General features: G+C 45.3%; 1 protein-coding gene across 2 annotated transcripts; it reads right to left on the reverse strand.

Moving 5' to 3' along the window:
* Positions 1–164: 164 nt before the first annotated feature.
* On the reverse strand, positions 165–12,932 carry QPCT (glutaminyl-peptide cyclotransferase). 2 transcript variants are annotated; one of them, XM_072333170.1, is made up of 7 exons: positions 12,526–12,928; positions 8,891–9,037; positions 6,525–6,806; positions 3,845–4,021; positions 2,897–2,996; positions 2,308–2,424; positions 165–1,279 (listed from the first exon to the last, which is right to left on the reverse strand). In XM_072333170.1, exons 1-7 carry the CDS (start codon positions 12,853–12,855, stop codon positions 1,134–1,136), a joined length of 1,299 nt encoding a protein of 432 aa, XP_072189271.1. In that variant the 5' UTR covers positions 12,856–12,928; the 3' UTR covers positions 165–1,133. The 2 variants fall into 2 exon arrangements, with proteins under 2 accessions (XP_072189271.1, XP_072189272.1); XM_072333171.1 differs by lacking the exon at positions 3,845–4,021 and having other exon boundaries at positions 12,526–12,932.
* Positions 12,933–13,135: the final 203 nt, after the last annotated feature.

A 13,135-nucleotide genomic window follows, 5' to 3' on the forward strand; every position in this document is an offset into this window, starting at 1 on the left:
TGGTAATTTCTGCTGCTCAGTGTCTGCCCGTTACAGAAGGTGGCCATTTATCATCTTACTATCAGGGGCTGAAGTGGAGGAGAATACGATTACGAACAGCTCAAGTAGCTTTGATGTAGCCATGAATGTGCGGTTGGATTGATCTGAAAAAGAAACGCATCTGACCCTTTTTAGAACTTTATTTGTGTTCTACTTTGCAATTTTCGTACGCAGAAGAAACGTTTCTCACTAACAGGAAAATGGTGGGAAACACAAAATGCACCAAAAGCGGATCAACTTTCATTTTCAGGCTGTCGTGTAATAGTAACACTTAACGAGTTGGTGTTGCTGTAAACACAAGTTTCTGTTGCAGCTTTAGAATGTGTTTGTAAATATTTTGCTTAGATTCGGGAATCTTTCCTTCAGGGAAATGGTAAAACACTAACACAGAAACCACATCTGATGTGCCTAGAGCTGCACAGCTTATTCACTGCCTTTTCTACATCTCCGTGTCCAGTATAGAACTTTCTAATGGTGGGAGTTCGAAACAGGCAAATACTGACTTCATCTTCTACCAGCTTCATCTATTATTATTATATTGTTTGAGATACTTATATACTGGTGGCCCTGCAGCCTCCCTTCTTAAGGAGAGAACAGAACAGAGAGAGTAACAAATCTCTGTTCTAGCAGCTGATTTCATGATCACGTGGTTTGGTTCAGCCCAGAGCAAAGTTTATTTTAATGTGAATTTTGCCTTTTTGATCATGTGTTAGATTTTTTTTCCATTGCTGAAGGCTGTTACCAAAGTTGGTAACACGTAAAAGATCAGAGCTGAATACATGTGGAGGCATCCCCTACTGGGATCTCAACGTGTGACGTATAAACCACAGGTAACAGTGTGGGAAAGCTCTGGAATTTTATTGTGTCTTATTCAGAGGTAAGACATTGAAAGGTCCAATTATTTCTGGGCTGAAACTAGTGCTTATTTAATGCTACCTCTAATTTCCTTATATGGAACTTTGAGCCAGGGAATCAGTGTAACAAGAGCTATTGCCGTATTTTGCTTTGCTTTGGTGCTCTCTGATGTAATTAAATAACAGAAGTGGAGGTGAGCAAACAACATTTATAACTAAGTAAGATTTGCAGCCAACGCGTCACAGGTTTAGATATTCCAGCACAAACACCTGGAGGATTTTGCTGAGGTTCTCAATAGTGGTTTGGTCAAGGTTTTCTTCCGTGTCCTCCATAGTGTGCCACACTTCAGGAAAAGGGGACGGGATCAGATGTAGGACTGGAACCCCTGTGAGGAACAAAGTGAAATCTGGAAACAACATCGGAGTTAAGTAGTTTCTCCCATGTAAGTTTTCTGATGTCCCTTTATACATATATGGTAGCTGCATGTATTTCATTGAAGCTCAGTCCTGCCTTGTTGTGAAAAATGGAGGACTCACGGAGCTGAAAATCCATTGAACGAGGCTGAGTGCAGCTCAGTTAAAGGAGGGCTCGCTTGGAAGCTATCCTTCTGTGGCTCACCTTAGTTTAGAAGGTGCTGTACCTAATACTTGAAATGAGGACATCAAATCCCCGTCTTGCACCTGGGCAAGAGCTTTAATAGCCAACCTGTAGCTGTGCAAGTTATGTAGCACTAGTGTAACCACTTTTCCTTTCTTTGGCTGCCTCCCCAAAGTAGAGAATGATCATGGTGCCGGTGGTGTAGGTGTCTGCTGGGAGAGATCTCCGGTAGGGAAAACTTCAGGCATGTGCCTAATGCACATTAGGCATGTTGTGTCCCTTGCTATTCTTACCAATCACTATATACACCTCTCCCATCTCTGCTCTGGTAAATGAGAGAGTCTAACTTGAATATGTTAGCTTTTGCAGGAGTTAGTGCCTTCAAATTTAAGCAGGTAATTCTGAACATTACAGTAAGTTTGCCAAAAGCTCTTTAGAGACTTTAGTGATCTTTGCAAATGCAGCCCTTGAGCGTGTCTCACTGCTTCTAGAAATAGTAACCAGCTGGCAGGTGTGGTGTGTAGCAATAGCCCATCAGATCAGCTACTCGTCTTTGTGGAGCACTGTGCCACTGGCACAAATGCCCATTATTTCTATGCCGGTGGAGCTGTGCACATAGAACATGACAGTAAGGATGGCTCTCTCTGCTACTCCTCTATGTTTTTCAAAGCTATGAGTCAGCCTGCGTAACGTTGGATTTTGAAGCCACAACCTGGGGCAAATAAGCTGGGGAGAAAAAAACAATCTGCTCATTTGCTAAGTGAAGCTTTTGTTACTGAACTTGTATTTTAAAAGCAGTACTCGAACTGCCAGTACCTCTCAATAAAAATGGAACGTGGTCATCTTCAACCAAGCCTTGATGTACGTTGTTTTGGAAATACTGTGTTTCATCAAGGTGATTCTTCAACAGATTCATGCTGTGCAGCTTCTGCTCTGCAATTCAAGATGGAAGTGACTGTTACAGCTTCTGGACAACATGAGGCACGTTAGCACACGTGAATTATTTCTCGTCTTTTGTAGAAGCTTTTTCCATCAAGAAAGAAAAAGGAGCTGGTGACTGTCTTTTGCATTTGTTTAATACTTAGAAGACCCCAAGACTGATGCTGTTACCATCGATTTACAGAAGTGAGAACTAAAACACAAAAGTGAAGCAGAGCTCAAGAGTCACAAAGTGGCCATCGGGATCCTGGTGCTTCCAAGTGTCCGTGAATCACAGTTATTTTATTAATTAAATCTGTATGAAGATATCAATGGTGAAGATGCACCAAATGTAACGTTTGCATTATTAGATAATAGAACTGTAAACCAAAAAAGTAATCTAAGAATCTGATTTATATGGCTTTCTCCTTTGTAAGCTATCTCCTAAACCTTCAAATTAATCAAGAGCCCGTGCCCCTCTCCTTACCAATCGCTTGAAGCCTGTGAAACCATCGGCTTGTGTTTGGAAAATAATTGGGGAAGACGGGGTTTGGGGCGCCAATTAAATCCAGTAGTACCAGCAGGTCCTGCAGAAGAAAGAATCTTTAACAGAGAATTCTTGAAGTTGCCCATCAGCAGCAATGAAACCTCTTGGTTCCTCTGCAGATCATGGCTGGGTCTTTGATCGATCAATGCCAAAGATCTCATTATTCTATGAGAGTCTGAGAAGAACTCACTAGCAGAACCCTACTCGGACCCAATGCATCTTGCTGCCTTCCCAGTGAGTAGGGACAGACTGTTTGTCCAGTCCTCATTCTGAACAAGGCTGTGTTGCTTTATTTGCAGTCTCTGTTTTATATCCCTTTAAAAGAAAGACTATGTTACACAGGGAGAAAAAAGAGGAAATTGCTTCTACCCTGGAGAACAGCATCTGTCAAGGGAAAGACACTTCATGAGTCACATTATAGAGTAACAGAAGGAAAGTGGCTGAGCAATGAGTTGGGAAACCAGAAGGGAGGAGATGACAAAATGTTTGTAGGACTCAAAGGGCAACCCAAAGAGCTTGCTATAACTGAGGTGTCTGACACCAAGGCTGAGCTGGGGGACGTTTTTTCCCAGAGAATCTTATTTACTGCTCATGATGAACAATCTCTACCGAAGGAGGTAGGTGCCTTAGTTTATACTGTAGTAAATCTGAATATTACTTTTTTTTTCTACAACTCCTTATACTTGCATTGAGATCTTTTCAGGTCCGCCTGTATTGCCAGCTTGTATTTTGCCAGCTCTGTATTTTAGCATGCCCAAATTTTTCACAAGCTTGCCTCAGTTAGTTCAGGTGATGTTTCTTGGGTCTTGGTTTCTTGGGTATTTGGCTTAACTGAATAATAAAGAATTGCAGCTCGCTATTACTCGTTATGGAGGTGAAGACCCTTACCATGCCCTGGAGTTGATTTGTGGTGGTTGAGCCCGGTGGGTGTGGAGTAGATACCATTTTTTGAGCCAAGTGTTGAGACCCATAGAGGGAATCAGTAGGGGACCATCGAACAAAAGCTTCTTCTCCATCAAAAAAGATAAGCTGAAGTGAAAGGTCTGGTCTTGATGATGAGCTTGTCTGTTGGAAGAAGTAAAAGGTGACAGAACTGATTCTGGCCAGAGCATCGTGTAAAGGGAGAGTACTGCAGTTAGATAAGCCCCTTTGGTACGATGGTATCTTCAGGGCACTGTGTGCAAGCCTTCCTAGTACCATTAACGTGAAATGTGTCATGGTGACATAGTGGTAGTGATCAATGATCATTACTTTTTAATCCAGCACAGTGACACATCCCCCACCCTGGTGTGATTTTTGGTTCTGGTTGAAAGTTTTCTTTTTGGCGTCAGCAGATGTGAGCTGAGAATTCTGAGACAGGTGTACAAAACCAGGTAGCCAGGACATCGTTTTGAACGGCAGAGGAGACACGTCAGCAGCGGCATCTGAGGTGAGTGCTAATACTGTGACAGTGCCTCAAAGGAATAGTATTCCTGCTACAGTTCTGCACCAGTGGAGATTAATTATGAAAGGTTTATGGTTCACTGAGGGACAAAGAGCAGTCAGTCATGAGAATGATCGTTTCTTCTCCTTCAGGGAGACTTGCAGCCATCCAGGTAAACTTACCCCAAAGCCAAAGAGAGAGGAGTAGATACGCCCTTCCTCTTTGGCCACCGACAATATCACATCAATGGAAACTTGTAAGAATATATATATGATGAATGTATTTAAGGTCACAAAGGAGACAACTGTGTGAAATTCCTTCTCAAGGCCAAAGGAGCCTTCTTTTTTTTTCCTCTATTTACTAACTGAATCCTTATTTGCTCTGGCAGCACTTCCTAATAACTTACAGCATGGCTAAACCCGGCTCAGCTCTGCTATACGAAGAGTGCTGGGAACTGCGATCTTGGCAGTTGCTGTGAATATTTTAACCCCTCTATGAATAATTTTTTCTTCAAGTGGGATTGCATGACGTGGTTAAAAAGGTGGGGTCACTGGCAGCAGTCATGTCCTGTACGGGCCACAATTCCCAACTGGCTGGAGCTGATCCAATACAAACAATAGAGGAAAGCCTCTCTACAATGTCGCTCACGTAGGCAGATGACTATTGATTACGCTCACAGCAACGTATGGATTTTTCTAATGGCACTGCCTTGCTGCCCTTTGTCCTTTGCACGGAACAGAGCTCTTCTGATAGCGGTTGTTTTCATTACATTTTGGAAGCAGTGGTATTAATACAACGTGAATTTTAGAAAGCGGTATTTGTAATTATTATTACTGCTAAAACGTGTTCCTAGATCTGGATAATGCCAAGAGATCTCTTTGCCCTTATCATTTTAAAACTTACTCTTGTATAACCAAAGAAACATCAGGATAAAGATCCCAGTTTCAAGTATAAATAGATCTGGCCGAAAGCATACCAAAGTCTGTTCTGCTGCTGTGAGCAGAGCAAAAAGGTCACTGCTAATGGATTAAGCAGATGGGTCCCAAAGTATATTTTGTTAATGGGCTGTACGAGTGATGGGCTGTGCAAAGTAATTGGATTGCTTTTCTGTCAAGCGATGTCATCTTAATGAAAACTTAAACAAGAAATAGCGTATTGCCTGCCCTCCCCTCAAAAATCCACTCTTTAAATCGGCATATTTGTTGTTCCGTAAGTAACAAACTTATTCTAAATGAAGCTTCTAAATGGAGACTGCACGTGTTTACGGAAGTGCTTCGTTTTGTGGCTAAAACCCACGGCATATCCTTAATCTTTCAGTCTCTAAATATTCTAATGCCAGAAGGCACCAAATCAGTTCTGGAGACAACTGCGGGCAGCTGATCTCAATACCTGAACTGAGTGCATTCCCATAGTTAGTAAAGCCTTTGACGAAGCTTCCTGTGGAAATCTGTTGGTGTTTGGCGAGCGTTCTGTCAATAGTAAATACCGAAGCAGTAGATGGCGCTCGTGAGTCGGTGAAATGGCTGAGAGAGATTTTTGTGCCCAGCAGTGACGGGGCTGGGAAGCAAAATTTCCCGTCGTCAGAGACCGATAACGTGATCGTGTTACTTGTTTGCACTCCTCCTCTCAGATTGCTGTTATTCACCTAATAAACAAACGATTCAAACTGATAAAGGAAAACAGGAAGGAAATGTTGAAGTTGTTATGGGCTGGGAGTACGTGACAGTGTAACTCCAGCACGGCAATCAGCTCAGCTGCCTCCCAGTGCAACAGGGGGACGTTAAAAATGCATCACTCAGAAAGAAACTCTGTGCTTTACTTAATAGGGTAGGGACATCCGGATAGGATTCTGTGATTTTCATGTATGATGGAGAATTATATCTCATTAAGGCTATTAAATGTGTTCTCCATGTGTGAATTGCTTTTATATAGTGTATATAAGATAATCCCACTTTGCACGTGAGTTTTTAATGTTATCATGTGCTAAAGCAGTAGGTAGAGGTCTCTGTTCAGTTCCCCTAGAATACAATGGGAATTTTCCTATAGGCGCAGTGACTAGAGAATCAGACGCAGACCAGAGAGGAGAGCATGGGAATGCCCTCAGGTCTATTGCAAAACCATATGAGAACAAACCAAGCCAACTACCTGGATGGACTGAAGCTTGTTGTCCAGGGCACGTGCCAGCTCCAGCATCATGGCACAGGGCACAGCCGAGTCGGTTGCTCCCACAAACACTCTTCCATGCCACTGTGGGCCAAAGAACTTTGAGTCGTAGTGGCAAGCGAGGACCAGGTGGCGCTTTGCAGAGGGGTTGAGAGTGCCGATGATGTTTGAAAATGTTTGATATCCATAGGGTGTGTACTTCTGAAAGGTATCTTCTTCAATCTCCCAACCAGCCTGGAGTCTTTGAAGGCGCTGCTTGATGTGCTGCAATTAAATACATACATACACACACACCCACACCAGAGATGAATATTGATGATGAAAAGATATTGCAGGCAAATTATTAGTAGCTAATTAGCAATAGTGGCACTGAAGTTTATTTCTGGTGTTCTTAATAGATTAGTCTTATAGCAAAAATGATTATAATAATAATGTCACTGTGTAGGATAAGCACCACCCTCACTGCTTTAGCCTACCCTCTGACCTCACTCACTTTTCATCACTCCATTTTGTGCCTTGTATTTGGAGTCTTGAGGTAGCTTGGAGTGACTGCCCATCAACACGGCATGTTGAGATGCTGACCTCTAAAGTCTCCAAGCCAGATTTTTCCTGGGGTAACCGGGATAGATACAACGTTTGCCTTGTTCAAATATAAACTCAGTTGTGGAGTGTCAAAACTGGCTGCAGAGCGCTTGTGGCTATTTTGGTAATTGCTGTGTATAGACTCCATAAAGAAAATATTGGGGTTTTAAAGAAATCATGTTATTTTTAACTTCTAAGAGAAATCTGCCTTTCAAGTGGCACAAGTTGCTTCCAAAGCTATAAAAGACAGTCAGTTACAGAACGAACGAAGCATTTCAGAATGTGGTAAAAATGAGACCCTTAGAAACTGATACAGCGACCCTAAGTAAAGGATGATTCATTTCAGGTAGCTTCACATTAAAGAGAATAAATCTAACTGCCCAGGCTGTACTTAGTACAGAACTCTGACTGACTCATATTAGAGGGCCATCTTTGTTGAGCAGCTGATTTTCTTGTGTCCCTAGAGTGCTTCTTCAAGGCAGATTCCTCTCTCTAAATAAACATTAGCAAAAGCCTCTAAGGGGAAAAAGAAAATAGACTTTGAGGACTTATCCTGCCCTCAGTGAAGTCGGTGAGAATCTGCCATAAATTCTGTGCTAGAACAAACTTCCATTTTGCTTGCAGTCACCTTCTGGAAGCTTTTATGGCATCATATGCCCTACCCACCAAGTGTGGGCAGAGCAAAGGACTTTTGTTATGGAACAAGAGGAGTATGTAAGCCTGGGTGAAGTTCCCAGAGTGCACTACCTGTGAGTGGAGCTGCCCACTCCCTTCCAGGAGTCTGATGTTTTTCCATGTCTCAGGGGAGGATTTTTTTCTTCTCTGGGAGTTTACTTCAATATGTGCTGTTACCTTGTAACAAAATGATCCTTTATTGAACTTCATTTGTGGTTTTCTACTCCAGGCTGTGATTGTAGTTTGTTTGTCTTACTTTTTCCCCTTACAGTTGACTTCCTTCTAGTGCATTGCTAAGGAAAACCACAAAACTGAATCTGTAGAAACAAGCAGCATTTCCCTCATCTACCATGAGTAGAGTGGCAAATAAGCTTACTGTAGTTAGGGGTACCTTGGGAGCTGTTCAGTTGCTTCCTAATGGGTAGATGATGGTTTGTGAGATGTTGCAAATGCCTTCTAAGTAAACTGGGTCATGCCGGTGATTCAGTCTCTGTGTTGGTTGCTGTAAGTAGGAGTGAGTATGGCACACAGCCTTGGAGATGCCTGCACTGGGAGAACCTGCTCATGTGGAACCCTTGTGGCTAAAGCACAACATGCTGGAGCTCGCACCAGCCTGGGGCCAAGTACAGCGCGGCTGTGTTAGCCCATCACTGCTGTGCTGCCTATCCAGGCTGCCTGCCAGCGTGGGCCTCTCTGATCCCTCTTAGGGTCACCTGGATGGATGAATTAACTCTTACAGGACCTCTCCAAGGCAAAGAGTGGGGGTGTGCAGAATTCCAGGTGTTTGAACCACCAAAATCCTGCTCGTGTGAGGAAATGGACAAGCACTGTGTTATACTTCAGTTACCAGACCTGGGCCCAGCTTCTTAGTTTGAAACCTGAAATTAATCTTTCCTCTTGCCATGCAGCCCTGGGAAGTAATGCTAGCTAAAGTGCAGGCTGTGTCTTGTAGGCACTGCGTGGTCCTACAACAACGCAATGATCGGGTTCATCTACCACATGAGAAGACCTTGTACCTTTGTGGTCCCTAAAGGCTTTACCGGCATGTAAAGAAAAGGTGTGCTTAGAGGTTTTCAGAGCTGTTTCCTTACCTGCCGTACGGCGTGATTTCCTGGTGACCCTGGGTATCTTTCTATCAGGATGGGCAGCAAATCGTTCTCCCACATTTCGGTCACATCTGTTTGCTCTGCAACACTTTGGATAGCATCCGGATGTAAAATACTTGGTTGGTGAGAATACTGCAGAGAAAAAGGAAAGATTGCTCCAACTGTTACTGACATTTTTTTTAACCATCGTCTTCTTCAGAATTATGGTAAATGATACGTCAGTATGTGGAGCTATTTTGGTTTGCTGACTGTTACTTTAAGAAAAGGTTTTCTGACAACAACTTTAAAAAGACATTTTTAGGTTCTGTGGCTTTTCTAGCTCTGATTTCCATGTAAAACAAACTAAGAATATGTGAGAAATGTTTATCTGCTAACCAAACTCTGCTTTCCACTGGCTTCTCTTTTCTGATATCTTAATTATACATATTCTACAGTCGTGTCCTCTACAGTGTCTCCCTTGAGTAAAGATTTCTTTGTGACCAATCCCACAAACCTTGTTTTGGTAGCAATATTTGGCTCTATGGTCTGGGCACAAATAGGGGCACAGCACTGCGAACAAATGCATCAGCCAGCTCAGTCCTACAAGAGTGCTGCTGTTGTCGTGGCTCTGCCCACAGGGCTGTTGGTGTTGGTGTGACTGCACAGTGAAATGCAGTTCATCTGAAGAGTGCTCAGGTCCATATCAGTGTTGTTAGCCTTGGGTTAACCTCAGAAGTGGCAACTTCTCTTCCGTGATGGCAGCCGGTAGTGCTAGCTACCGCCCAACTGCTTCTTTTCTCTTGCCTAGGGATGAACCTTTGGTGCTATTTGAGATGACCCAGAATACCTCTCGCATCTTCTTGGGGCTGGCAAATCCATCAGGGATGACCCTTATGATGTCCTGGAGCAACAGGTGAATGCCAGGCAGGAAATCCAAGGATATCTCAAGTGCTCTTTGGGCACCAGGTTTCAACCTGCTCAGACTTCAGCCGTAGTCTTCTCAGGAGCTTTGTGAGCCACTCCTGGTTTTATAGATAAAAACGATACGTACTGTCATAGGATATTTGTATCCTAACCCACTTCTGTTATAGGGGATTCCTTCTGGTCCCCTCTCCCAGTGAGATACCCTGCTGCGTTCACCCATACTTCGCTCAGCACTGCCGCACAGGGTTGATAAAACCTGCCGTCCTTCAGTCTGCCCTGTGTGCTTCAGCCTTCTTTCAGAAAGACAGGGAAACAGCAGCAGGAAAGAACCACAGCTTATGGTGCAGGACAGCGGTAGTTTCTATTTTACTCTTTTCCTGTCTTACAGATGCTTAACTGTGGAGTTGCTTTTGGGCTGCTGGTGCATCGAGCTGATGTTTTCTTCAATGCATTTACTGTCACTTCAGCACTGAATGTGCTAACAAAAAAAAATAAATTCAAAAATCATTTTTCTTCCCTCCCTGCTTCCTTATGTGCATTGTTTAATCTCTGTCTAAAATGACTGTAGAAACTCAGTCCTTACCTGGTCCTTGGGACCTTCTGCAGTTCCTATGATCACCTTTTATCTTAATTACCCTGGCAGACAAATATGGTTTAAAAAAATAATAGCAGTTGTTGTCTCACAACTTGTCACCTTTCCTCCTTCATTAGTTTGTGCGGAGCAAAGCAGGCACCAGCACAGACATTTCCTGGACTTGACTGTACGTTAAGCATTTAATTCTCCTCGTTCCAATTTGCCAGCTGTTATCTGTGTGGGGACCATTCCACATACGTAGAAAAGGCAAAGACAGGAGAAATGTTGTCAGAACTGCACTGCTGAGGAGAGAGGGAATGTAGAACTGCATGCTTTAGGAGTGGGAAGGACGTCTGAAGAAGTGAAGGGCTCGGTGAGGATGCTGAATAGCAGCAGAGCTTTCCTGGTAGCTGGGGTCATGGAATCACTTTGCAAAGAAACGTTTGCATTATAGTACAAGTGTATGAAAATGCTTCAGAAGAAAGGAATACATTCCCGCTTGTAATAGTGAAAATATGTTCAAATCTGGGAAGTGAAAGGAGTTACAAAGGCATTCGCGAAGGAAAAGAGGAATGGAGCAAAGCATGTTGGTGGCTCATTCCTTGGGATTGCTCGGTCTGCGTTCACTGCAAAGCAGCAGCAGAGCAGTGTGTTTGTGGCAGGGCTGCTGCTGAGCCCTCTGCACTAAGCTGCACAAATGGTGAGACTTCAGCTCCTACCAGCAGCCCGTGCTTATCCTGCTGATTTGAGCACCTTCTGCCTCAGTGCCAACAGAAGCTTTCTTCTTCAGAGAGCTGCTAAGTTTAGGACCTGGTTCCTCCTCCCTGTGAGAGAAGGAGGGAGTGGGTTGTGCACTCCTGAGATATCCAGCTTTTGGCTCATGCTTCCCTTCAGGGGGGAAGGAGCAGAAGTTACCAAGGGATGAGAATCCGATGTGAAAGAGGAAGTGGTTCCTGGTGGGCGCCTGCCAGGGCTGAGGAGTTTGAGTGCCGTGGTTCTGTGGTTGGTGGGGTTACTTCATGAGGAAGCAGCTCAGAGGGCTGGAGTGAAATGGGGTGTGGAGTGTGTCACTGTGGCTGAGGGGGCTGTGAAGGGAGTACTGGGGCTGCACAGCTGTGTGCTGACTGCCACAGCTGAAGGTCTCCCTCACTTACGTGGTCTAACACACACACGTTTATATATGGATTCTAGCACCTGTTTTAGGAATGTAGATTCTGTGTATGAGATAGATGTTATACGTACATGTAACTGTGTACATAAATATATACATAGAGATAACAGGAGTAGAACAAAATGACAGTACTTCTCCTGAGCTTCAAAATTAAAACCCAACGCTTCTCTTGAATGGGCAGTGAATGGTATCAAGGGGAAAGTGAACAAGGACTGAATGGGAGTGACTGGGGATACGTGAAGGTTGTCATGGCTCTGGCTGAGGGGCGCAGAGAGCACAGCACAGGGTCAGTGGGGCTCCTCAGTTCCAGGTGAGCACCGAATGCAGCTCTCCTACAGCCAGCCAGCAGCGGGGCCTAAAGGAATACGGTTCTGTGATTCTATAGCTTTCCTTTTTGAAATTCACGAATGCTTTGATTCAGTGGAAGTCACTGTTCTGAGGTCAGCTGTGTTCCATGTGATTTGGTTCATTAAGAAGCTATGCTGGCATTTCGTAATCAGCTACTGAGAGCTGCACAGAGAAACAGAGGCTTTACCACATGTTGTTTCCTTAAGCATTATCTCAAGTTTTTCTCCCCCCCCAACTTCACGCAGCGTTTTAAATGAAAAGCAATACAGTGCGGCCCCTACAAGACACTGAAATACTGTACCCTTTCAAAATACTTATGCAGTAGCCGTCATCTTAACCCCATCCTCTTTTTCCTATCTCAACGCGAATCCCCTCGGGAAGAGCTGCTCGTTGTCTCCATAGCGGCGTTAGGTCTGACGGGGCTCAGGGAGCGCAGCCGCGGGCTGCAGCCCCTACAACGGCGCCGAGCTGCTCCCGCCCCGCCCGGCCGTCGGTTCCCGGAGAGGGGGCAGCCACCGCTCCTCACCTGCGCCCACCCCGCCCGTCCCGGCAGCGGGCCGAGGGACAAAGGACAGACCCGTGAGGCGGCGGAAGACCACGGCGGCGCGGCCCGGCCCGACCCACCTTCTGCTGAGTCCATCCCGCGTCGCTCTCCCGTCCCTGCGCCGGGAGCAAACAGACCGCGGCGGCGGCGGCGAGGCAGAGCGCCACGGCCAGCCCCGCCATCCCCAGCTCTGTGGTGGGGAGGCAGCGCCGGAGGCTGGGCGGGAAGGAGGGAGGGAGAAAGGGAGGCGGCACCGGGCTCCTCCCGGCCGCGGCCCCGCCAGGAGGCTCGGAGGGGACGAGCTGGACGGCGCTCTGAGTGGCCTGAGCTAGCTGTAGGTATCCGTGTTTGTTGCGGCAGAGCTGGACCAGGTGGCCTTTAAGGGTCCTTTCCGACTCAAACGGTTCCATGATTCTTTGAAAATACGTGCCGAAGTGAAAGGTTGCAGCAGCTCAATTAGTACGATGAAAACGAGCCAGGGAGCTTCTCGGCACAGGAGTCCTTTAGGTCAGGCGGTCGGCGCTCTCGTACAAAACATCTGTCCTTTGCGTTGCAGAAATTCCGTGGAAAGTCTCCAATTCTGACATTACTCGTAATGCTGGGGCAAACCTCAGAGGACATGCAGGTTGGCTGTCAGGGAAAGGTTCTTCACCTGAAGGGGGGCGGGCATGGCCCCAATCCTGAGGGAGT

This window comes from Excalfactoria chinensis, chromosome 3 (assembly GCF_039878825.1).
Source record: "Excalfactoria chinensis isolate bCotChi1 chromosome 3, bCotChi1.hap2, whole genome shotgun sequence".
NCBI lineage: Eukaryota > Metazoa > Chordata > Aves > Galliformes > Phasianidae > Excalfactoria > Excalfactoria chinensis.